General features: G+C 47.0%; 1 protein-coding gene across 1 annotated transcript in view; it reads left to right on the top strand.

Annotated features, from left to right (window-relative positions):
• Positions 1-1,187: 1,187 nt before the first annotated feature.
• The window catches only part of LOC103668840 (nodal modulator 1), a 53,848-nt gene continuing 29,264 nt past the window's right edge, over positions 1,188-25,771 (top strand). The window contains exons 1-14 of the mRNA XM_008697143.2: positions 1,188-1,367; positions 3,690-3,779; positions 5,269-5,314; positions 8,068-8,168; positions 9,074-9,180; positions 11,281-11,353; positions 13,123-13,275; positions 13,805-13,942; positions 14,266-14,355; positions 17,191-17,296; positions 17,506-17,656; positions 21,999-22,173; positions 23,588-23,729; positions 24,779-24,910. Coding sequence (XP_008695365.2) covers positions 1,203-1,367; positions 3,690-3,779; positions 5,269-5,314; positions 8,068-8,168; positions 9,074-9,180; positions 11,281-11,353; positions 13,123-13,275; positions 13,805-13,942; positions 14,266-14,355; positions 17,191-17,296; positions 17,506-17,656; positions 21,999-22,173; positions 23,588-23,729; positions 24,779-24,910 — 1,669 coding nt within the window. The 5' untranslated portion in view covers positions 1,188-1,202. The remainder of the gene's footprint in view (positions 1,368-3,689; positions 3,780-5,268; positions 5,315-8,067; positions 8,169-9,073; positions 9,181-11,280; positions 11,354-13,122; positions 13,276-13,804; positions 13,943-14,265; positions 14,356-17,190; positions 17,297-17,505; positions 17,657-21,998; positions 22,174-23,587; positions 23,730-24,778; positions 24,911-25,771) is intronic.

Genomic DNA, 25,771 nt, shown 5'->3' with positions numbered 1-25,771 from the left:
CTAGCTGAGCATGGAGTCTGCTTGAGAGTCTCCCTCTCCTTTTCCCTCTGCCCCTCCCCTCTCTAAAATAAATAAGTAAATAACCCTGATAAATAAAATAATTTAACTAGTTTCTCTTTATAACCAAAGAGTTGAGAATTCCACTGTATTTCGAGAATGCAGAGTGAGAAACTGAGATCAGATGTGCTCACGATTGAGATACTCAGTGATGTATCATTTCATTGTAGCCATTATGAAAGTTTTGACCATTGCATAGTTTAAACTTGCTGTGATTCATAGTTGTACATTGCTTACGTCTTAGTCACAATGGCAAATTCTAGTGGGAAATTTTCTCTCTTATCTGGTCATGTAGAAACAAAATATAAAAACTATCAAAATAAAGCACTTGATTCTTTTTTAGTACAAGAGAGAAGAATTCCAATATCAGGTCGGAAAAGCAGTTTTTGTCTATTTTGATGTGGTGACTTGCAGTTAAATTCAGTTTTCGTCATAGTATACATTCAGTCTTGGGAAAAAACACAGCATGCTGAGATTTGAACTTATTTTCCGACAATTCATGCTTCTGGTCACAGACAATGCCAAGTAAATTAACTGCTTGATTTGTGGCTTAGGGGAGGAAAACCCTCAAATTTGTTCCTATACAAATGTTATTAGAGATGAGATTAAAATAAGTTTTAAATGCCCTTTTCTAACATTATGCTGACCTTAAATGACCTATATATTGATTTTAAAAAAGCATTGATCATTTATCACAGAAAAATGCACCGACTTAAGTTCCTAAAGGGTTTTTTGAGATTATATATCGTCTGTGAAATATATGAGCCAAAAAGATTCAGAAAAGTTGCTCGATACTTAGATCAACAGTCTTTAGTTATTTCCAGTTTCAGCGATATTGAATTCCAAAGTATAATTCAACTTTGGAGTTTGCGCCTGTACTCGGGCACCTTGCAACTGCACCTGCCAGACGGTGCGCGGAGTCCTCCAGACCTCCAGAGGGCACAAATGATCTCCTTTTGTTGCTGAGCATGCGTCGTAGTTAACTTGTGTGGGGCGGTGGGCTTGGGGCCCGAGCGCGCACGCGCGGCGGTGGGGGGCGGGGCCTGGGCTGTCAGCCGCCGGCAGAAGAGGAAGCCGCGGGTCGCGCGCGGAGCAAGGGGCGGGACCGGGAGGCCTGCGGCGGGTCGGGCGGCAGAAGCCGGACCATGCGGGCGTGCGGGGATTTGGGGCCGCCGGGGCCGGTGGCAGTGGCCGCCGCTGTGGTGCTGCTGCTGAGCGGCGTGGGTCCGGCGCGCTGCTCCGAGGACATCGTGGTGGGCTGCGGGGGCTTCGTCAAGTCGGACGTGGAGATCAACTACTCGCTCATCGAGGTGAGCGCCCAACCCCGCGGCCCGGGCCGGAGCTCACCGTGTGACCCTGGGCCAGTCGCTCAACCTCTGCGGCCTGCGGTGGCCTCGCCTCATCCACCAGGCGGTTGCCACCTGCTCCATATTCTAGGAGTCCTTGCCTCCCTGAAGGCTTCGCTTAACGCGGGCTCTCCACCATCGCGTCCCCTCCCTGTCGCGCTAGGGTGGAGGTTCCTGTCGTGGGGTCAGCTGCGGAGTGGGGTTGGGGGCCTCGAGGTGTGCGCGCAGGGGGGTGTGAGGGACATTTTTGGTGACGATGTTGGTAGTTCATAGCTTTTATCAAGTCACTCAAAACGAAGGATCCCGCAAATCAGGACCCCAGGTTCTTCAGAACTCAAACTCCTTCAGAAACCCACAATGCAGATCCAAGATGATAGGGGACTCTGACCGTCCCCAGAATCCAGGCCCCAAATCTCTTAAAAACCCACTCTCAGCAGGACCCAGACCCCAGATCCTCAAAGCTCAGACCTCCTGAAACTTGGATTTCCTGAAACCCCTGTTCCAGAACCTAGACACTGCAAGTCTTATCCCCTAGTCCCACAACTCAGAGCCCCCAAAGGTTCTAATCCACTCCTCCTCAAACCCCCCCAGGGATGCTTTTAAAGGGCATTGATTCTCCTCCCAGAAGTCCTGACCCAGTACATGACTGTTGGCATCTCTGGGGCTGGGAATCTCTATTTTTAATCTCCCCATTCCTCCCTTGGGGACTCTCTTTTCCTCTGTAAATGGAGAGTCATCAGCTGCCCTGATTGCCTTACTGGGTAGTTATTGGAATTACACTAGAGATTTGTGCAGAAGTCTTTTTATTAAGTTGTAAAGCCCCATGCAGTTACATGATTATCAGCCCAGTGGGATTGTGACCCAGAAAGCTTTTGTGAAGAGGAAGGTCACTTGTCAGGATAGATGGGCCAGAGGGCTGGCCTCTATTTAGGAGGGTACTGATGATGGGGCGGGAGAAGGAGATTTGAAAGAGAAAAAAGGAAGGGTCTAGGAGATGCCAAAGAGAAGGGACTGGGGGGTGGGGACTAAGACCCCAAAAGCTGAATGAAAGTACATTCGAGCTTCTCCAGTTCTGGCAGCTGAAGAGCTGCAGTGAAGGGTTAAACCAGTATGTTCTACAAATCTGGTTGCTGAGGTTCTCAGCAAATCTGGTCGAAAATTGGTTCCACACCCCACTAGGTTTTTCACCTGGCCTTGTTCCAGATCCCAATTTTTGTTCCTGTGGAATGGCCTTGGGACAGAAACAGCAGAACCCAGTTCGGTGTATTTCCTAAAGAAGATAATTATCACCTTCAAGACCCCTCTGTCTGTGGCTTCTCTGCTGTTTTCGATCTTAAGTCAGGTGTTTAGTGAATCTACCCGCTGGCAGTGGCAAGGTCCCCAGGTTCTGCTGGGTGCCCATGTCACCTGCTAGATTGCCTCTCAGTGTGTGGGCAGAGGCGGTTTCAGAAAGTGCCTTGCAGGCTTTTTGCAACTTGTAGTTTCTTAGGGGCTCTGGGAGAAAAGTAAAGGCAGAGAGATGTTAGTAGTACAACGCAGTAATACAGTAAAATAATAAGAATACTACTCTTTTTTTTTTTTTTTTGAGTCATGCTGTCAGGTGCTTAATATGCATAGAATCTGTATAATCACCAGGAAGGGGAGTGGCTCTTTTCTTACCCCTTAGAAACTGGACCTCAGGAGGTTAAATGACTTGCCCAAGGTCACACAGTACATGGAAGACCCAGACTTTGCTTGAACATCTTAAAAGGTTAACAGATTGTGTTTGGAAATGCCTGGGATGCAAGAGCTTTAGAGATCCTTGAGAAGACATATATGAAATGTCTTTTGATTTGTTTTTGCCTGAGAATGAAAATAAAAGAGAAAATTAAAAGTTTCTAGATGAGTGTTACTCCCAAGTATTGGGAATCATTTGGGGTAATAATGCAGGTCCTTGGCCCTCACCCCAAACCTTCTAGTTTAGAAACAGAAGTGGGGCTTGGGGATTGCATTTTAATAAGCACCTTATTAACAGTGAATTTGAAAATTTTGTATAGATAGAGACAACGTAGAGACAATCACTAAAAATAAACTGAAAAAATTGACTTGTTGGGTAGTGTTTAGATGGTTTCTAACCAGGAAAATCTCTAATCACATTATTTTGGGAATATTTACTCTCTGTCCCTAATGCATGGTGTTAATAGCAGCATATAGTAGGTCCTCAGCAAATGCATACTGACTGAATGCATTCTGCGTAATGTACTTAGCTAATTCTCTTATGACTTTTCTGCTTTCCTTGCTTTCTAGATAAAGTTGTATACCAAGCATGGGACTTTGAAATACCAGACAGACTGTGCTCCTAATAATGGTTACTTTATGATCCCCTTGTATGATAAGGTAAGAGAGACTGCTGTAGTGGTTTATGATGGGAAGGAGTTAATGTGGCCCACAGGACTGTACTAACCCGAGCAGCCTCGATTTACCACATGAGCAAAAGCTGGTCTCTTTTGTAAATTATTAGTGGAATTTGACAATGCTGGCCACATTTCGAGGGAGACAGCTTATAAACTGGTTTGATTGAATACAGAGGTTCTCAGTGTCTCCAGGGACATTTGGCAATGTCTAGAGACATTTTCGGTTGTTCCTACTGCTTGGGGTTGGGGGAGTGTTCCAGTATCTAGTGAGTCGAGGCCAGAGATGAAGCTGGGCTACCTATCATGCTGCAGAGGACAGACCAGATGTCCGCAGTGCCAGCCCTGAGCAACCCTGATTTAATAGGGTTAAGTTTGTAAGCACCTTAAAATACTGTTTAAAAAAATGATACAAGTGATAACGTGAATTTATGAGTTTCGTGGAAAACAACAAAACAAGGTCTTTAGAAGTTCATGAAGTAAATTTAACCTTTACCCCCTAATTTTTCATCCCTCTGTAGTGATAACCACTGATAAAAGTTTGTTGTGGATCCCGAGACTGCTTTCTCTGTGTTAAGATTAAAAAGATGGCCACATATATGCATGTGTGTAAAGATGTGTATCCATGCCTTCCCCTACTTGCACTACCCCCCCCCACTCCTACCACCCACCCCCCGCCCTGTTTCCTCTCCCCATTTCAATTCTTTATTTGGAAACAGATTTGTAGCATGTTACAGAAATAATCAATATGCATAATACTTTTGATTTTGTTTTTTATATCAAATGGAATTAAACAGTAGGAATTATTCTGCAATTTAATTTTTTTCCTTATGATAGCATCTTGATACGTCAGCGTGTATGGATCTATTGCCTTCTTTTTAATGGCTGCACAGCACGTCGGAATCAAATCAAAACTGTAATTTATGGAACTACTTCTCTGTTGGTAGGCATAGAGGCATTTCCCAGTTTAAAAAGTTCTTACTGACAGCACAGCACTGAATATTCTTGAACTTACATCTTTAGGCACAGTACATAGGGCTGACTTCCAGAGGTGGGTCTTAAAATATGTTTTGTTTTGTTTTTTAACTATTCCTATCAATCTCAAGAAACCAGGGTGTGTGAATAACAGCCAATTTTAAGAAATGACTTTCGTTTCTAAGGATACACGTGGACACTAGCAACCTTGGGCATAGGAGGGGTATAAAACACGAGTGGCTGAATATAATGCCTTTCGAACTTTTCCATGGGTGTTAACTTGGTATCTCCCGATTGGTTGAATGGGGACTTCTGGGCATCTAGATTCAGCTTGTGGCCTTGAAGGCAATCAGGGAGCCCACAGCTACTTAGAACACAGGGTGTGCTTAGAATTTCATTGCAGGTGTAAAAATGCTAGATTAAACAGTAGCGCTGAACTGTATTAAACTAGTTGAGAGGTCATCAGTTTTCATCCATTTATCTTTCTTCCCCTCTCTTAGGGAGATTTCATTCTGAAGATTGAGCCTCCCCTAGGTTGGAGTTTTGGTAAGTTAACTGAATAATCAGACATAATCAGACATATTCTTTACAGGATTAGATTATATACCAAATATTAATTTAAATTGGCGGAGTGCAGACGCTGTTAAAATATTAAGGATTCATTTTTAGTGCAGAACAGAGCTTTTTCCCCTCCTTGTTACTTTAGAGTAGATTGGATTTATCTTGGACCTACCCTGAGGTTTTCTGTCATCTTTATTGAAATAGGTGTCTTTTCCCGAACCTTTCTCAGGAAGCTCTGTTTTTGTAGTTCCATTCAGAAAGTGACGGCAGAACAGTATCTAGAAGTCAGGAGTCCCAGGATGGTCTCTTAGCCCTCTTGGTGTTTTTTAGGACCGCAGTATTAAACATTGTGAGATTTCACATGGAAGTTCAGCTCTGCTTCTCAAAAGAGATCAGAAGATCTGGTGACCTTGGGCATTACTTGTTCTGCGATGACCTTGGACAAGTTACTTCCTCCTGGGTCGGTGTCCAGCCTTCTTGCCAGGGAGTTGGGAGAGTGGCGGTAGCTGCTTCACACCTAACTTGGAAGATTAATGGGCCAGTGACTGAGAAAGACCGGCACATAATTAGCAAAGAATAAATACTTAAAAGCATTCTGCACCCATACAAACAAAAGCTCAAAACTTTCCTGATATATCTGCCTTTTAGCAGAGCCAGAGATACGGGAATGGGCCTGAGATAAGAAGAGAGGGTTCTGCTCTGTCACAGCTGACGTTTCCAAAGAGTAGATGTGCGCGATCCCAGTTCTGTTGCTTGGGGAGAGGGGTTGGGAGGGCATGGTTGTTAGTGTCAGGCTTGCTCGTGCATTGGAGGAGGAAGAATTTAGTCCCTGCTATCACGAAGTGAAGCCAAGTGAAGCTCAGGTCAGCCCACAGCTCATCTGGCTCTGTGGGGGAAGTTCTTGTCGGGGGCACCTGACCCGTGCATTCCAGAAAGCTGGAGGGGAAGGAAACCCAATGCAGTGCTCACACAGGGGTTGCAGATCATCCGCGGCCTGTAGGAGTGTTTTGTTTGAGCCCCCTCCCCTCCTGCCCATGCTTTTTCTTTTGAGGAGCTTTTTTATTGAATTATGCTTTCAGAAAAGTGTACTCGTCATAAGGCTATCACTTGAAGGTTCCCCAAGTGAACGCACCCATGTAACCTCTACTCTGATGGCGAGCTGGAACCAGTACCCAGTAGGGCCCCATCCCAGGCATTGCCTAACTGCCCCACCCCACCCCGCAGGTGACCCCTGTCCCAACCTCCCAAAGTTCTGGATGAGTCTTGTCTATTCTGAACTTTATATAAATGGAATCCTAAAGGGGTACATTTTTGTGTGTGGTTTCCTTCTCTCGCCATTGTTCATCACATTCATCTGTATTATGTGTGTGGCTTCAGTTCGCTCATTCGATTACTGTGTGAGCGTAAAGTGATTTACCCCTTCTGTTGATGGACATCTGGGCCACTTCTTGAATTTGGCCGCTAAGTATGGTGCTCCTGCGAATGTCCTTGTTCCTGTCTTTCGGTACCTGGTTTTGTGTGTTTGCATTTCCATTGGGTCTGTACCAGGAGGGAAATTGCTGGGCGAGAGAACATTTACATGCCCAGCTCTAGTAGATAGTGTTAAATATCCAAGGCCAATGTAGCAGATTGTGCTCTCCAGCAGCGTGGAAGGGTCCTAGGTGCCCCACAGTCTCACCAGCCCTTGGTAACGGGGTGGTATCTCGTTGTGGTTTTGATTTGCATTTGCTTGATGGTCAGTGAGAGTGAATGCTTCTTTTGTATGTTTACTGGCCGTTTCGATAGCCTCTTTTGTGAGGTGTCTGTTCAAGTCTTGTGTGCATTCTTTTACTGGCATCTTCCCACTCGCACACGCTCTTATTTCTTCATTTTATCCGAAATTCTCTTGATTTTCCCATTTTTTCTCTATTTAATCACTTTATACTCCACCTAACCTTTTAAAAACTTTAACCCGTATTTTGACGACCTCTTCAGTTTTTTAGACAAAATGAAGTAGTTGCTGATATTGAAAAATCAGGAGATGGCACATAAAATCCAGAGGTCTATCTTTTCTTCAAAGGTTGACATTTGGCAAAAGCTGAGTAGTGGCTTCCCTTTTCCCGTTCACCATAGTCCCCACGTGGCCTGTCCCCCTACTTGGTTCCTGTGGGTGTTGGAGTTTATGGTCTTGGTTTAATGTGGCTGACCTCCTGCACTTGGTCAGGGGGCCGTTTGGAGCCAGGCTTTTGGCGGTTGAATTGGGGCTCTCTCACTCACAAGCTCTGTGACTTTGGGGAGGGGGTTCTTTAACCCCTCTGTGTGTCAGTGTAATCCTCAATCAGTTGTGGATGTCATTACCTACCTGTTAAAGTAGCTGTGAGGAGCACATAATCTTAGCCCGTGTCTGGTCTGTGGTAAGCATCCAATAAATGACACAGTTTGGTGCTTACTGCATTTCGATGGGGCTCCGAGCTGCAGCTCAGCTGAAAGACTGTTACAAAAGCATAGTATCCTCCACACACTGTTTCACTTTGGGGGGGAAACTGGGTGTCCACAGGAAGAGATGGGAAGTAGACTTCCCTGCATCCCTCTTGGTACCTTTGGATTTTAAGTGCGAGTGTATTAAGTGCTCAAAAATAAAGAAAATGAAAGTTAACCAAGAAAAGGTGTTTTGCCTAGACAGGTCCACCTTGTCTCAGAACTAAACTGGCTCTCGTGTCTTGTCCCCTGTTCCCTGCCCTCCCTCCTTCATTTCTTAGAGCCAACGAACGTGGAGCTCTACGTGGATGGTGTGAATGACATCTGCACGAAGGGCGGGGACATCAACTTCGTGTTCACGGGGTTCTCTGTGAACGGAAAGGTTAGGCTTCGGAACCTTGTTGTTTTCACGTTTGTTCTGTATTATGTAATGAGTCTTCTCTTACCTTTAAAAAAGTAGGACTCTTTAACGGGAACTCTGAGCCCCCAAGGGACCCATAGATAATAATGTTCAAGAGAGTCTGAGAACAGGTAAAATTTTGTGTCAAAGCGAGTGGGTGTTTCTCGGGGTCAGATCTAAGTTACTCGTCATCCCCTGTAAAGGCTGGGTGGATAACTGCCAGGGATGGCCTTGTGTGGGGTGCAGGATGGGAGGAGCGCAGGCCCCAGGACACGCGGCCACCTGTAATCACTGCGGGTGAATGAAGCCGGCCTCTTGCGATCAGGTTTTGCATTTGCTTTGGTCACTCCCTCAGGAGCTGTTGCAGTAAACTAGATTCTCCAGGAGTTTTTGGGCCCCTCGGTGGTGTGAGTGTAGAGGGCTAACCGTGTGAGTGGCAGCTCTGAGTTCAGATTCTCAGGGGAGTTATCGTTCCTCTCTCCATCCGAGGTTGACCCGTGCCAGTTGCCTTGCTGTCCTTTTCTTCATGGCAGGTGCATTTCTTCTCTGCCTTCACACTCTTGGTGAGGTGAGGTGGTCCTGCCCTCATGTGTGAGTTTCTGGCTAGCAAGGAGGATCATGGGCATTTTTCTTTCTCTGTAGATGAGAAAATAATGGCGCATCTTTAGCTGATAGTGTCTTAGAATCGGTGAAACAGAGTATTATTCCCTTACTCAGCCCCTATCAATGTCCAGGAAGGGTATCCATAATCTTTGTAATCTTTGCAAAGGAGTTTTGACCCAAAGAAGGTTATAAGCTCCATGCAGGGAGCAGGAATGGGATGGACAGTGCTGCTAAGAGGAGAACTTTGCTACCGTTCTGGGTCCTGACCTCCTTCTTCTTGGCAGGTTCTCAGCAAAGGGCAGCACCTGGGCCCTGCAGGAGTCCAGGTATCCCTGAGAAACACGGGGACCGAAGCAAAGATCCAGTCCACAGTGACACAGCCTGGTGGAAAGTGAGTCATGCCCGTGTCATGCTGCCTCACAGGTCGGGGGAGGGAGGGAGCCTGTGACCGGACCTGGGAGACCTGGGTTCAAATCCTTATTTGGCCTCTTAACTGCAGACAAGTTCATGCCTCTCAGGGCCTCAAGCTCTTCTTCCGTAAAATGGAAGTCATCTGACCTGTTGCCTCCAGCGTTGACGGGATGAATAAACATGAGCTAATGTCTGTACAGCACCTGCTGCAGAGCCTGGCACATAGTAGGCCATCATAGTAGCCAGTTGGGACTGGCTCTGGAGTCTGAAAACCGGGGTTTGAATCCTGGTTCCCCCACTTACTGGGTTTTACCTGGGGCTAAGTTACTTAATGCCCTTGGGCCTCAGTTTTCTTCTTTATAAATGATGATGGTGGTAGAACCCTCCCCTTAAGGTTAATAGGAAGATTAAATTAATATTATTTCAAACTGCCTGGCATGGAATACATGCTTAATAGTGTTAGCTCAATATAGATTTGCTCCATTATGATTTTTTTTGAATTTTAAAATTTTGCTAGAGTGGGAGAGAGAGTACATGTGAGAGGGAAGGGGCAGAGGGGGAGAGAGGATCCCAAGCATGCTCCATGCCCAGAGCAGAGCCCAATGCGGGGCTCCATTTCACGACCCAAGATCATGACGTGAGCTGAAATCAAGAGTCCGACACTTAATCAATTGACCCACCCAGGTGCCCCTCAATTATGATTTTTAAAAATCATATTATCACTATTATATCAAAAATATTTTGTAGTTGGAACTGACAATATTTAATTAACCTTGTTGAGTCAGATTTCAAGTATTTATTTAATGGATTTATATCGTTGAGTTGTAAGTGTTAACAGATGTGCCAAGATTAATTTCAGAATAGTTCCAACTGATAATTTTGAAAGCATTTGAATCATTACTCCTTCAATATACAAAGCCGACTTAACTGCAAATTACAAGTTTATGATGAGTCTGTCAGTAAGCTATCTATCCAGTTTTTCAATGAGGATTGTTGAAATTCTTTTTCAGTGTGGGGATAACATTTATTTCTACTTGATGGATGCCTGCAGGAGGAACATGGGGCTTCTGTCTTCTCTAGGCTAGCGGAAGTTTGCTGTTGACCTCGCTGGGCAAAGGGACTTGAACTTGTTGAATCTCCTTCATCGTCACTGACTAAAACAGTGATCGTAACTTGCAGGAGTAGAGGCTAAATCTCACGAAGGCCAGAATCTAATAGTAATTTAAATTTTATTGTAGCGAAGTGATTTCCACGCCGTGTCCAATTATGACAGGCAATACTTGATATAATAAAATACCACCACAGGAGAAGAAATTAGATGGATTTTTTTGTAGTCCATTTCACTAGCATTAGCCCTCTCATTGTCTGGTGCTTTGCACATTTGAAGAGTTAAGTGTGTCAGAATCCTGGTGCCAGTGTGCCCAGCCTCAGCTCCTGTCATTCTGGTCTTGATTTGCCCATAGTTACTTAACCGGTCTTCATCGGAGTCTGGTTTGGTCATTGTAGTTTGTGCAGGAGCCCAGAATGGCTCACACTGTGTTTGTTTCTGATAAAAGAGCTAAACTCTTCTGCCTAGGATTCAGAGCTTGTTATCACTTACCCTGCCCACGCCGTTAGCATCGTCTTGTCTTAGCATAGGCCTCGGCCTGTCAGATCTGTTCTCTCTTCTTCACCTGGGACTCTTCCCTTCCCACCTCTGTTCCCCTGGACACTTCCTTGCCTTCTCTTTGCCTATTCATGCCTATCACTTCTGCCACAACGCACTTGAATATTCTGTCACTGATCCCTGCTGTACCACAGTGACTGGTTTTTAAGGTCAGAAATCCTTGGGTTGAGGGAAACGTAAAACCTCCTTCCTGTCAGTGCACGGAACACCTCTTGTACACAGAAAGTACTCAGTAAGTGCTCCCCGATGTGGATTCATAGAGTGGAGGATTTAATTTTGTTTATGCTCATTTAACCAGCTAATGGCAAGTTTCTGATAATCCAAACATTATTTTCTAATGCTTCTAGTATTAGCCATAAATAAGAACACTCGGGCTGTTGAAAGAAAGTTAATTGGTTATTTTGTATTTCTTAGGTTTGCATTTTTTAAGGTTCTTCCCGGAGATTATGAAATTCTTGCAACTCATCCAACCTGGGCGTTGAAAGAGGTGAGTATTTCATTTGTGTCGATAGCTGTCCCAACAGTGCTCTGGTTTGGGGACAAGCATACGGGGTCCTGTTCAGGATGTGAAATGGGCTTATGGTTTTTCTGGAAGTAGATGAGAAAAAGACGGTGCTGCTGCTTGGTTTGGTGGTATTTATAAGATAAAACTCACTGTAGCAGATGTTCCTTCTGTTGTTTTTGGTTTTAGGTGACAATGTTGTCTTCCTGCTGTGAAATAGGTCTGTTATTAACTGTAGCTATTTTAAGCTGAATCAACACCAGAAGGACCTAGTGAGATTTATTTGTTGTTCTTTTTCCAGCCTGAAACAACAATCTATAAATATACTTAACGTGCTAGAAACTGTTGTATGTGTGCCCAAGGAGAATGTAAAAGAATGTCTGTTGTAGTTCTGTTTGTACTAGCAAAATATCGCAAGCCACCTCAATGTCCATTAGGTGGAGAGCAGAGTGGGGTTTCGTCACCCAGAATCCTGTAGGACAGCAATAACGAGTAAACCAGAGCTACATGGATCAATAGGAGTACATTTAAAAACATGAAATTGAGGGAAGAAGGCAAGTTGCCAAGGGTAAGAAAACACGGTATTGTTTATACGGTAATTAGAAACACTCAGGGTACTTGCACTTATGGATAGAGTCCTGTGTAAGAAAAAAAAGTACAAGGACGGCATGGCGCGGCAAACACCGTATTCATTATGACACTGATGTCTACAGAGGGAGGCAGAAAGGGATGTCGAGGTATGCAAGGCTCCTGAATTGTACTTCTGCTTTTCTTTCTTTAGCTGGTTAGAGTCTGTGTAGGTGTTCTTCAGAGTAGCATTTGATGGAAGTAGTTTATGGTAAAAGATCAAAAAAGGAAGAAACAGACCAGGTGAGGGTTTGTAATCACTACAGGAAAACAAACCGAAGTTAAGGTTTAAAGGACGTTCCGACACATTAACTTTTATATTAGTTTTGAGGCTGTGTTTCATTCTTGCTAAGGAGCTATGGGAATCGTTACTTCAGTTTCTCCGGTGTAGGTTTTATGCATTTATAATTGATGGTATGGTTTCACACCTTGCCTTACCTGTACACTATTTATGACTGTAGGTTTTCAGGGGGTTAAGAATGTTTTTTTTAAAAACTCACGGCTTATGCATTACGATTCGAAGAAATTTTAAGGCTTATACTGTTAATCATACGTATAAAGGAATTTGAATCTATTAATATAAGATTGCGTTTCAAAGTAGAGCACGCTGTTGAAAGTCAGGGTAACAATTGCCCTTGGCGAGTAGTTCCTGGAAATGAGCTGAGGGGTGCTGGTTACAGGGCGTGTTCAGTTTGTGAAGATCGCTGCTCTGTACCCCTAAACTATGTGCACTTTTCTGTATGTAAACTGTGCTTTGACAGCTTTAAAATTATATGCACATATACCATTAAACATGGAAAAAAGTAAATCATGCTCGTTTTCAAAAATCGCAACAGATCAGACAGCGTAGAGGAGTGGTAACACAGGTGGAAAATTTGGAAGGTGGAAAAGTGTAAAAGAGGTGAAATGTTAACCACGCAAAGGAAATCATCATGGTTGACATTTTGCCACATTTCCTTTCAGTTCATTTTGCTCGCAAACACGTGGGTGTGGTCCTGCTACGTTCCCAATTTTCCAAGTGTTCCTCCCCCACCCCTCCCATTAATATTTTAGCTTAAGCACGTCTTCGTGGTTGTTAAACACTGAGGGTTTGTCATTTGGGAAGGTAAAGTCCCCTTCTTCCGTAGGCGAGCACCACCGTGCGGGTAACCAACTCCAATGCCAACGCCGCCAGTCCCCTCATAGTGGCCGGCTACAATGTGTCTGGCTCTGTCCGCAGCGACGGGGAGCCCATGAAAGGGGTGAAGTTTCTTCTCTTTTCATCTGTGGTTTCCAAAGAGGTAAGTAAAGAAAAGCGAAGAACAGACGAGATTGGGGGTGGGGAGGGGGCTTGCCGACGAAGAACACTATTGAGACACAGGTCAGAGTGGACGTATAGTCTCAACATTTAAGAGCGTTGCGTTTCTTGGTTGACTCACAAGAGATTGAATGTCTGTGGCGGGAGTGGACTGTGGTGGAAAGTACACAGTCAGACCCAGGTGCAACAGATCACAGCTCGGCCTCTTGCCTGTTGCGTGGGCCAGCCACTTGTCCTTCCTGAGCTTCATTCTCTTGACTGCAGGATGGTGGCCCGTTGTAGGAAATGATGATCACGTCATTTTTTCCCAATAAGACTGTGCCAGTTTTTAACTTCTCAAACTTGAGTGTAAAAGTCGTTGTTTGCTTTATCTCCACTACTAGGTCCTGTTCAGAAATAAGTATTTTGTGATATAAAACTTGTAAGAATTTTCCTGTAGTGTGGCTCTTTGATGATAATCAGAACATACGAGTGGAAAAGGATGTCATTTTCCTTTCCCTGCCTTGGCTTAGGATGTCTTGGGCTGCAACATCTCACCAGTGCCCGGCTTCCAGCCCCAAGATGAAAGTCTGGTGTATTTGTGCTATGCGGTCTCCAAAGAAGATGGCTCATTCTCCTTCTATTCCTTGCCAAGTGGGGACTATACTGTGGTGAGTGGAGGAGATTTGCATTCTTTGTATGTTTTAGACTCTTAAGACACAGTGAGAGTCAATGCCATTGGAGTGTTAAGAGAAATAAATGATTGCCCTGCAGTCACGTGACCATTTTATTCAGTGTAGTTATTTAGAACGAGACTGACCCTGCAGTAATAGCTGCAAAAACTTTGGGCCTTCCTCTTTTAGGATCGGCAGCAGTTATGATTAATAGTTTCTCTGGGCTTGCCTTGAACCCCTTGTCATTTGTGGCCTGCTGGGTCGTATTAATATTGAATCACGTTGTTGGCTGTTAGTAATGAACAGACCCTTCTTTCTAGATTCCCTTCTATAGAGGGGAGAGGATTACCTTTGATGTCGCTCCTTCCAGACGTGACTTTACAGTAGAACATGACAGCCTGAAAATTGAGGTAAGACCTCCCTGCCTTCGGAGGGACAGGTGTTTGAGTTTCCCATCCCTGGGCACAGGTGTCGCAAACATGTTTGAGAAGCAAACAACTCATACTTTATCTAGAAGGGCTGGGCTGTTGGAAAAAACCAGAATCTTGTGCTCCGTTCCACTTTAGCCTGGGATCCACTCTCATGTAATTTCTCCACGTGGAGAAAGTGGAGCCCCAGTTATACCTACTTTGTTCAATGAAGTGTGTTTATTGAGTGCCAGTTTCACACAAGTCAGGTACTGTTCTAGGGGTGGGGGGACAGTGGGGACCCAAAAAGGCACAAACTTGTCTTCTTCCAGCTCTTAATGGCAGAAAGAGACAGTATACTTATAAATAGGTAAATTAGGTAGTATATTAGAAGGTGATAAGTGTTCCGTAGAAAAATAGATCAAGAAAGGAGGTGACACAGTTCCATGGTTGAGACAGGTGGCAGTCTTCCCAGGTGTTCTTGGGGAGTCCTCGCTGTGAAGGTAATGTTTGAGCAACCACCTGAAGGGGGCGGGGGAGAGGCGGGATACCCCACTGACATCTGCGGGAAGAGCGTTTAAGACGGAGGGAGTGACAGGTTCAAAGATCCTGGGGCCAGAGTGTGCCTAGAGGGCGTTGGAGGGGGACCCCAAAGAGGCCAGAGTAGCTGGCATGGAGGGAGTGAGGCAGAGAGAGATGAGGACAGATTGTATGGGACCCACTGGGCCACTCTGGGTTTGGTTTTGAATGGGAGAGGTGTGATCTTCTGGCTGCCATGTTGGGAAGAGGTTGGCAGGGGGCAAGGTGCAAGCGAGGGACCAGTTGGGAGGCTGTGCAGCTTGGGCTGCAGGGGGGTGGAGTGAGAGGTGGGGTGATGGTTGGGGTGATACACGACCCAAAAAACTCTCTAGATCCTAGAATAGATTGGCAAATGTGTTTTCCATTGCATTTATATCTTTAATTACAGGAGGAGATAATGGTTACTGTAGAAAATTTGCCAGATAGAGCAAATCCCCCAAAGAAAATAACAGTCTTTCATAAATGGACCTCCCAGTGTTACAGTTATTGAAAAAATTAGATTTTAATCACTTTTCTTTTAATGTTGCATTTGGAAGTACTGTATCGAAGTAGCTGCAATTGGCAGGAACAGGCTTTTAGGTCACATGCTCAGTGGGGTTCTGACGGCCTTTTAAGATTCCGTAAAGCGCTCTTGATGGTTGTGCACACTCGAGGTGGGTAGGGGTGAGAAGGTGTCCTTGCTTGCTTCAAGGGGCTTGCATGGAAGGATGGGGCAGGGGAGGGACATTCCCAGATCTCGACCAAACACCAGTTTCTAAGCAGAGACATGAATGAAATTTCAGGGGGCAGCCTGTAAGCTGCATGAGGTCAGGCGCATTGGTAGTGCCTCATTCTTCACGCATTCCTAACGTGACTTAGCGCCTGGCTCAGAGTAAGCGTCTCGTAAAAGTAGTTGTTGAGTGAATAGAGTAATCAGTACGTGGATAAACCACATCTTTTAGAAGAATCAAGAAGGGCCACCTGGGTTTTTAAAATGCCATTTAATTTTTAAGAAATTCTCTCAAACACTGTTGTAGGTATGAGTGCATTCATTCATTCATTCATGAGTGAGTGATTTATTGAGTGCCTACTGTGTACCAGGAGCTTACATTCTAATAGGAGGTAGACAAACAATAAATCAATCAAGGATATTTCAGATATTGGTAAGAGTTTAATGAAGCTAATAAGATGGGCTAGTGTGATAGTGAGGGGCCAGGGTGGGAGGCAGGGGCAGGGGGCCCCTGAGATGGGGTGGATAGTCAGGGGAGGCCTCTTGGAGGTGGCGATGGTTTGAGCTGAAACCTGAATGATGAGAAGGAGCGGCCTCCTCCCCAAACTTCTCCAGATGTGGGAGAGAATGATCCAGGCCGAGAGGGCAGCTGGTGTAAAAGGCCCACATGAGGAGTGCCTGTGGTGCACGCATGTGGTCAGCTTGAGGACCCAGAGATCGGGGTGGCTGGACCACAGCGACCCTGGGGAGAGCAGAGCCATGGCGCTCACAAGTGGGGGCACAGACGTGGGTAAACCAAGCCCAGAGCACCGTGAGGAGGGTGGCCTAGGTGGAGTGAACAAGGACTTGAACTCGAGTTGTGGTGGGAATAGATGGGACACCTTACAGGGGTGGGGTGGGATGCATAGGACAGATTGAGGTTGGAGTGGGGGGAGGGGGCCCGGGGGACGCTGGGGTTTGAGGTCAGGAGATGGGAGGGTGGTGCGGTTCACCAAAGTGGGGGCACCTGGAGGGGAGGAGACGGGATGGGAAAAACGAGGGTGGGGGGTGGCCCTCTCAAGTTTGACTCCACGATCTTTAACTGGGGGAGTAAGCCTATAGATCTTTTTTTTTTTTTTTAAGATTTTATTTATTTATTTGACAGAGACAGCCAGCGAGAGAGGGAACACAAGCAGGGGGAGTGGGAGAGGAAGAAGCAGGCTCATAGCGGAGGAGTCTGATGTGGGGCTCGATCCCAGAACGCTGGGATCACGCCCTGAGCCGAAGGCAGATGCTTAACGACTGTGCCACCCAAGCGCCTCATAGGTCTTTTTTATTCAGTTACTTGACAGATATCCGTGTGTTGCAGTATAAGAAAGCAGACAGAGCCCTGGGGAGAGTGCAGCGGTGTGGGAACAGCACGAGCTAGGGGAGCCGGGTGGGGTCCGGCTGGCCTTCGGGGCTCCAGCGTGGGCGGCTGTGCTGGGCAGGCGAGCGTGAGCAGCACTGGGTGAATGAGGAAGGCTTTTGCACTCGGGCACATGTGAACCTTCCTGTTCTTCATCTTCCAGCCCGTGTTCCACGTCATGGGATTCTCTGTCACCGGGAGGGTCTTGAATGGACCCGAAGGAGAAGGTGTTCCGGAGGCAGTAGTCACTCTGAATAACCAAATCAAAGGTGGGCAGCCGCATTGCTCCCCATCCCCCACCCCCTCCCTGGAAGTATTTCCTAGGGCTAGTTGTTGATCACGGAGAGAAACGGAAAGGAAAGAGCCTTAATGACTCTGTGAAAATATGTCGGCTTTTTGTCTCAAGCATTCCTGTGTAGATGGAGGGGTGTACAGTTGTGTTTGGCTCATCTTCCGTTTGCATCTTTTTGTTTTATAGTCAAAACAAAAGCCGATGGCTCCTTCCGCCTGGAGAACATCACCACTGGGACGTACACCATCCATGCTCAGAAAGAACACCTATACTTTGAAACTGTCACCATCAAAATTGCACCGAACACGCCTCAGCTGGCTGACATCATTGCAACAGGGTGAGGTCGTCGTGTCCGGGTCTGGCAGTGCCAGTGTGGACGTTAGAGGACAAGGTTACCTTCGGTCTGACTGTGCTTCTGCCAGGGATCCACATCGGGTTTCCGACACCTGTGAGAGGTTCGGGCTGAGAAAGATTAGTGCTAAGTCTTATAGATGGAAGGTACTTCCATGCGGCTGCTTAGGGAGCGTTGTGTTGCTTCAAAGTTAACATGGGTCTAAGTCTCCTGCCTGACTCCACATCTGTAAGACCTTCCATGGCTTAAGTGAGGACTTTGGAAGATAGTATAGGTGCTTGAGAGAAGGTTTTAAGATGCTTCTGGTCAATGTGACAGCTCTTCCTGCTTTGCTGTACTTACTGTGAGGATGTGAGGGGACATCCGGTAGTTGAATTTGTGTGGTTTTGTCCTACAGTGATACCGTGTGGTTCAAAGAACCCAGGCCTTGGCGTCAGATCTCAGCTCCTTCTCTCAGTTGTGTGTAACCTCCAGCACGGGGGTGCCCCCATTTCTCTCTGAGACGGCACCGGGTGCTCACTGAACTCTAACTTGAGCGGAGCAGGGCGGATCTTCCTGGGGGGAGGCGGCATGAGCAAAGGCACACACAGTCTAGAGCAGCACGGCGTCTGTGGACGGGAGCATACGACTTGTGTCGCTGGGCAGGCCAAGGAGCGTGACGGGGCTGGAGGGGCAGGTCTCAGAGGACCTCGTCACACCCCATTGGAAGAATGGGGCTTTCTCCCCCAGGGATCAGGGGGCCAGCAATCGATTTTGAGCATGGAAGTGACATGCTTAGATAATTGTTTGCAAAGAGGCTCCCTGGCAGCCGTGGTGGGGGACGACTCCATAGGGGACAAGACTGGGGCATAGAGGTCGTGAAAAGAGACTTGATGAGGGCTTGCCTTGTAGGGAAGTCAGGGGTGGGTTAGTGAAGTATTTAGGGGTTCCCAGTTTGAGAAACTTGGAATGGCTGTGGTGCCCTGGCTGCAGGCAGGGAGAGGAGCCTGTTAGGTGCCAAGGGTTCAGCAGGACCACTAGGTGGCGCTCTTCGACAGATGCCTGGACAGATTGTAATTTGGGGAGTCGGGGCCCGGTGGCAGCCAGAACCTTAGATGTGTAAGAGCAGGTAGAACTAGAAGAGCAGGCCAAAAGTGGAATGCCGGCGTCTGAGGGGTGGCCTCAGGAGGATCCAGGCAGTGGGTTTAGGTATGAGGTCGTGCCTGACGGTCAGGGAGGTCCAGGAGCTGAGCCCCGAAAGTACACTCTGTTGCTTGGCTACTGAGGAGACATCGGTGACATTTTCTGTAGACAGGTGGGGGTCAGGGTCAGGGATTCTGTGACAACTGGGTGATTAGGAAGTACATCACCGGTGGAAGCCAGTACTTTGTTTCACTAGAGCTCAGAAAATCATTTTGGGTTCACGCCCTGCCTCCTTTTCCCTCATAAACATTTTTGAGCAACTCTGGGTGAGGCCCTCTGACAAAGCCTGGGTGTGTAGCAGTGAACCCAACTAGTGTGACAGAGACAGGGCTTTCATCTTCCTGGGGAGACAGACTTGAGCTGAGTAACCTGTGATGGTAGGTTCTGGTAGGTGTGCAGGGAAGAGGGCTGGGGCTCTGGGAGGACCCTCACTGGTTTATTGAACGCAGGGGACTCACAGTTAGCTGAGTGAGACACTTCCCAGGCAGCAGGAATAGCATGTTCCAAGGCCCAGAGGGGAGGGAGAGGAGCTTTCTGAAAGGCGGCCAGCATAGCTGGAGGCAGTTGGTGAGGTTGGAGAGCCTGCAGCCGGATGTGGAGGTGGGCTTTTCCCCCCAAATGCAGTGGAAAGCCGTTGAAGAGTTTTTAGCAAGGGAGTCATATGCATCAGGGCATTTTCAAAATAAAAAAAATTTTTCTCCCTTGGCTGTGGTGTGGAGAAGAGATCGCAGGGAGTCCAGGGTTATACAGTGGAGGGACTCCATAGGAGGTGGTGACAGTTGTCTGGAGGCGATGCGGTGGTGGCGGGACCAGGGTGCTGCAGGGGAGGGCGAGAGAGGTAGATGGCATTTGACTGATGACGTGGGGAGGCAGTCAGCAGGCCTTGTGCTGCTGGGGTCCCAGATTTCTTATTTAAGCAATTGTGTACATGGAGGAGGTGCTATTCATGGAGATGGGGCAATATATTTGTATTTATTTTTTTCCTTAAAGTGAAATATTTGGGTCAAAGAAAGAAAAACAATATTCGTCGAGCATCTTTGGGAAAATTCATTTTCCTTTTGGGCCAACATAGCACATTTGCTTTTAATTCATTTATATTTCTTACTTTAAAAAAATTCCCAATTTATTTGAGAAGGAAATGCTTTGACTTCTGTCCAAATGATTATGAGAATAGAGTAATCTCGCAATGCACCAGAATTAACCAATTTCTATCCATAAATGTATTAAACCCTGATGAAGGAATTTGTTGACACAAATCAATTTTTAAGGGATTCAGTATAACCAAACACTATCCTACCAGCTTTTTAGTTTATTTTTTTAAACCAAAACCAATATACATTTGAGGTTTGGGATAACAGGACACTTCTCTTTGAGAATATGAGCTGAAACAGGCCAGATGGTTAAAATACGTAAAACTTAAAGAAGCAGAGAGGTTCAGCTTGGAACAAATACTGTGACATTCTCTGTGACATGTACACAAATCTAGAGAATATGAAAGTTCCTTAATAACTCTTCAGTATTCCCTTTCTATCCTTTTACTCTGAATGTCCCCAGAAGGGGGAAGTGAGAGCCAAAATGTGTGCCCTTCAAATCTAGATCAGAGACTTGCACACTTTCTCTGTAGAGGGCCTGAGAATAAATAGTGTAGGCTTCACACGGGCCATACAGCCTCTATGACAAAACCCAGCACAGCCAATTCAGAAATGGACGGGCATGGCTGTGTTCCCATTAATCTTTATTTTGAACACTGAAATATGAATGTCGTATGCTTTTTATGTGTCAGGATATTATTATTCTTTTGATTTTCTGCCCCTCTTAACCCTTGAGAAGTATGGAAGTAGGGGCTCTTGGGTGGCTCAGTCGGTTAAGCATCTGACTCTTGATTTCGGCTCAGGTCGTGATCTCAGGTCATGAGATCGAGCTCTGCATCAGCAGGCTCCACTGAGCAGGGAGTCTGCTTAAGATTCTTTCTCTCTCTCTGCCCACCTGCCTCTTTCAAAAAAAAAAAAAAAAAGGAAGTAAAAGTGGGAATAGCATTCCCAGCCCACGGTCCATACAGAAACAGGTGGCTGGCTGGACCGGGCACATGGGCCCTCATTCCTTGTCCCCTGCTCAGGATTGTGAGCTCGTGTGGCAGACTGGTCCCTTCGCTCTAAAGAGGTGACTGGCTTGTCCTCATTCTCAGATTTCACACACACTATCTCCCACCCCTTTGTTGTTTTCCGCCCCTTCTTATTTACAGTAGGGTGGGTGTTCCAGCGTCGAGGGTACCCCCTAATTATCCTGCATCGAAGCTGCCTTTCCTTATCATCTTTCTGTCACAAGTAGCAACTGATTTTTATCCAAAATGATTCTTAAGATTAGAAAATATAATCTTTCGTCAACTGAGGATACAGTGGTGGCCTCCAGCTGTGGTGTCTCCTTACACTTTAACACGTCAGCTGCTAAAAAGTGAGGAATGTCACTCGAGGCTGACAGTCTCTGTGGCTCTTTCCCAGCTTGGGGACACGCCTCTCACGTGCCCTTCGTCTCAGCGCGCACTGCTCATTGAGAGCCTCCGATCCGGGTCATTACCTGAAGGGGCCTCTCAGTCATAGGTCGCTTCTGAGGCTCCTAGCTCGTAAGCAGTTCAATTTTGGCTTTGTAATTATTTTACATTTAATTTGCTTTTGTGTTCCCATCCCCCCGATCGCTTTTGTCCACGAATTACATATAATCACAATGCGAGGAAGGCGTCTTTGATGCCTCTGCCCCGTTTCGCCTGGGGGATTTAGGCTGCTTACAGGCTCAGTCCGAGGCTGCTGCACTGTCAACGATCCAATTTACCTGAAGCATTCTTATCATCGACAGATTTTCTGAAAATTGCTTCCGCAGCGGGAGATTGCGGATGTCACCCAGAACACAGAAACTGCCCCGCCGTGGGCCTCCGCTGTGCCTTTTCCCTTGCACAGAGAGAGGCTCAGTCTTCCTTGCAGCAGTTGCTTTTTGAAGCTGGAGTCATTTGGGCTGCTTTTCTGCCTCTTCATTAGGGCGAAACTAGTCCCCGGGACCGGGGCAGGAAGAGGGATGTGTCGTTTGGGTTGGTAAGTGCCTTTCCTGTGATAATTGAGTTCTCATGCTGGAATGAATGGTCCCCTTGTTGCAGGTTCAGTGTCTGTGGCCAGATATCAATCATTCGCTTCCCTGACTCCGTCAAGCAGATGAGTAAATACAAAGTTGTCCTGTCGTCTCAAGACAAGGACAAGTCTTTGGTCACCGTGGAGACGGATGCTCACGGATCATTTTGTTTTAAAGCAAAACCAGGGACCTACAAAGTCCAGGTATGATGAGTTTTGTTCTATTTAAGATATTTGAAAGAAGAGGCAGTGATTTTTAAAGGGTTATTTTTAGCCACAATGGGGTGACAGAAGGAACATTTCTATTCCCAGTTTCTTATTTTGAGGTCTTTACATTCCTGCATGTCACCGTGGAGCAGACAGGCACCCAGTTTGGAACTGATACACAGGCCTCTTTTTTTTCCAGCCCCCCATGTTTGTTAGGAGTTAGCTCCAGGCTCCCAATCACACCTCCACCTTCTTAGGCATCTAGCTAGTATAGAAGATCCGTAAGTCCCCAAATTAACCCTCATTAATGGCAAGTCCACAGAGCATGGCTTGTGGCACCCAAGGCCAGCCTAGAGCTGGTGTCTCTCCACCTTGCCCTGAAATGAAGATGGCTGGTCTGGCACCATGTGACTTCTCCATTGAGGCAGGTGGAGAAGCTGGGGGGACCCTGGCCTGTGGTCTCACCAGGCGGCTGAAGGCCTGAGCACAGGTTGGGGCAGCAGGCAAGAGAGGAGACAGGGCCAGAGGTCAGCCCACTGTGCCTCGGTGCCACGGCCCTGCCCACAGGGAACACTGTGTCTCAGTGGAACTCAGGCTCCCACATGTCTAGTCAGCTGCTGCTCTTCCTCCCTGACGAAGAGCGGGTGAGGGGAGGGAGAGGGCTGGAAAGGCCGCCCCCCCCTCCCCCGAGACTGCGCTGTCCTCTAGAGCAAGTGGGAGCCCCCTGCGAGGAGATGGGGCGTGAGGAGAGTGGTTTCCCTCCTTTCACCAAAGGGTGTAGGTGTGTTCATAGGTCCTTTACCAGACAGCTGGCTCTTGTAAAGTTGGCCACTGACAAGCCTTTGGAAGCCCTTTTGAAGCATAAGGGACTTTTCCAACAGCCAGCCACCTATTTCCAAGGAGGAGCAACTGTGGGGTGTAATCTTTACTAGGGAGGACATAGGTGACCTCTGGCTGTTCCCCAGTCCCTTTTCTTAACCTAAGAAAGGACACAGAAGAAAAAGAAGAAGGTGGCCTGATTCCCCCAGGGGGACATCCACGTAGCGTTGACAAGTTCATAGCTTACGTCATGAGTGGCCTCAAGCCAGGAGAAGGTTCTGGGACTTAGTGTGGTTCCACCCAGTGTACAGGTGACTGATGACAGCCATGTGCCTCTGTGGGGTTATGCCAGATAGACTTTTGCGCACTTCGTGGCAGGGCTGAAGGCTAGTTCTTTTGGATCTGAGTAGAAACACATTTTCTTCCCATGGCCTGTTTGAGGATTTGTTGTGATTATAAAACTAGGTCTAGCAGTAAACTTCTGTCCTTCAAATATTTAGCCTTAGGCTCTGGTGAATGTTCTGGTGCCCTGTAGGTGGGGGGAGCCGCAGCCTTGACGCAGATACTGACGTCCTCCCGTGTGTCCCTGCAGGTGATGGTTCCTGAGGCGGAGACCAGAGCAGGGCTGACCTTGAAGCCCCAGACGTTCCCTCTTGCTGTGACCGATAGGCCCGTGATGGACGTGGCCTTTGTGCAGTTCTTGGCATCAGTTTCTGGGAAAGTCTCTTGTTTGGGTAAGATGTCAGTTGAAAGTGAGAACAGATAGTTTCAGAGAAATAGGCAGTTAGAAGTGGGATTTTGGTGAGCTTTTCCCTGTTGGGTGGCGTTCAGGGTGAATTGCCGAATCCGCGCCCGGAAGTGGTTTTCGCGTCTGTATTGTGTACAGTTTTTTCTGAGTAAGCGCCACACAAGTCACTGGATGCGTTTCCCTTGGAGTATTTTTGCTTTGGCTCCTGAAAGAACACATGGATTGCTTTTTTCCCAGCTCTCTCACTCCCCAGCTGTGAGATAGTAAGCTCAGCCTCAGTTTTTTCTTCTGTAGAATGGGAATACTACGGCTCTCGGAGGGTCTTAGTGAGGCTTTAATACAGTCACATCAGGCAGTGTGGCACAGATGTTAAGAACAGAGTCTGAAACCAGACTGCATGGGCTTGCCCCCTCTCTGTGTGACCTGGAGCAAGTCACTTAAGCTCTCTGTGCTTTGAGTCTCTCATCTGTCCTACGCAGGTAATGACAGTACCTGCCTCGCAGGTTGGTTGTGAGGATCAGAGGAATTAGTGTATTTATAGCCCATGTGAGGACCTGGAACACAGCAAGAGCCGTGTAAATCTTTGCTATTCTGAGTGATAGGATTACGATGACAGAGGGCCCAGTTCTGTGTCTGGAATGAAGTGGGCATTCAGTGAAGTTCCATCCTCTTTCTCTTTTTTCCTCTGGCTTCTGGTGCTCCATAAATACTCCTTCCCCCATTTCACCTTCCGTTTCACTTAGCAGGTGCTCTATGATACTGTTTTCCCTCTCCTGTCTTCTGCGGCTCACACGGGGGTGTTCCATAAATGATGGGGTCACTTTTACCCTCGGTGGCTCTGTCGTTGGGTACTGATGCCTGCACAGGGGGATGCGTCTTAGGGCGGAGCAGATGCGTGTTGGCTGGAAAGGAAGCCTGCTGTCACTGCCCTCGGGACATATGCGGTGGCAAGCAGCACCCGGAGGTGGAGGGTTCGAAGCTGGACTGTGGCTGGCGAGGGCAGCCACACGAGGCTCTCCTGTCTCTGCTCTGCAGACACCTGTGGTGACCTGCTGGTGACGCTGCAGTCGCTGAGCCGCCAGGGCGAGAAGCGGAGTCTCCAGCTGTCTGGCAAGGTCAACTCAATGACGTTCACCTTTGACAGCGTGCTCCCCGGAAAATACAAAAGTAAGAACCAAAAGCGGCATCTTGTGGCCCTCACCTACTTCCTGTCTTTCAAAACTTTCCAAAACTCAGCTCTCGAATTGCATGCCAGCTGCATACCTTTACTTGTCTTCCTTGCCCCTTGACCTTGAACGTGCGTTATTTAGCAATGGGTGATAATTCAAGAACTGCTGTTCCCTGCCCTCACTGCCACCTTGTCAGGACAGCCCACGTACGTCTTCTGTTTGGGGAACGTGCCCTCATTCGTGCCATTTTATTTCTAAGCGCCCGAACAGAGGGCGTGAAATAATAACACTGATGTGTCCTACCACATAGCAGCTGTGTGACCTCCCTGAGACTCAGTTTCGTCTTCTAAAACAGCAGTGATACGGCCTTTCTGTAGAGCGCAAAACAAAATGAAATACGGTGTGTGCAGCGCCTGGGGAGTAGGTGCTGGCTAGCGTTCCTCTCTTTTCCCTGCTGCTCTCGAGAATCCACCCGCTGGCTGTCTTTCTGCGTTTTTGAAGCTCAGTTTGGAGCAGCTGGCAGTGAATAGCTTATAAAGTAGGCTGTTTTATCTGGGAAATTATATTTTCTGTTCTGTCAGGTGTTGGCAAACTATGACGGGGGGCCAACTACCTGTTTTTATAAATAAAGTTTTATTCAGACACAGCCACACCCATTTGCTTTTGTGTTATCTACAGCTGCTTATATGCTACAAAGGCAGAGTTGAATATTTGCACGACCTGCAGAGTTGGAAATACATACTTTCCTGGCCCTTTACAAGAAAAGTTTGCTGTCCCTTAAATATCTGACTTGTGAGCATGCCCTTTAGACACTATCGAATTTCTTGCTGATGCTAATGACCACTGGTTTCATTTTTCT

Source organism: Ursus maritimus, unplaced genomic scaffold (assembly GCF_017311325.1).
Source record: "Ursus maritimus isolate PB19 unplaced genomic scaffold, ASM1731132v1 scaffold_2, whole genome shotgun sequence".
NCBI lineage: Eukaryota > Metazoa > Chordata > Mammalia > Carnivora > Ursidae > Ursus > Ursus maritimus.
This window is presented reverse-complemented; position numbering and strand designations above follow the sequence as displayed.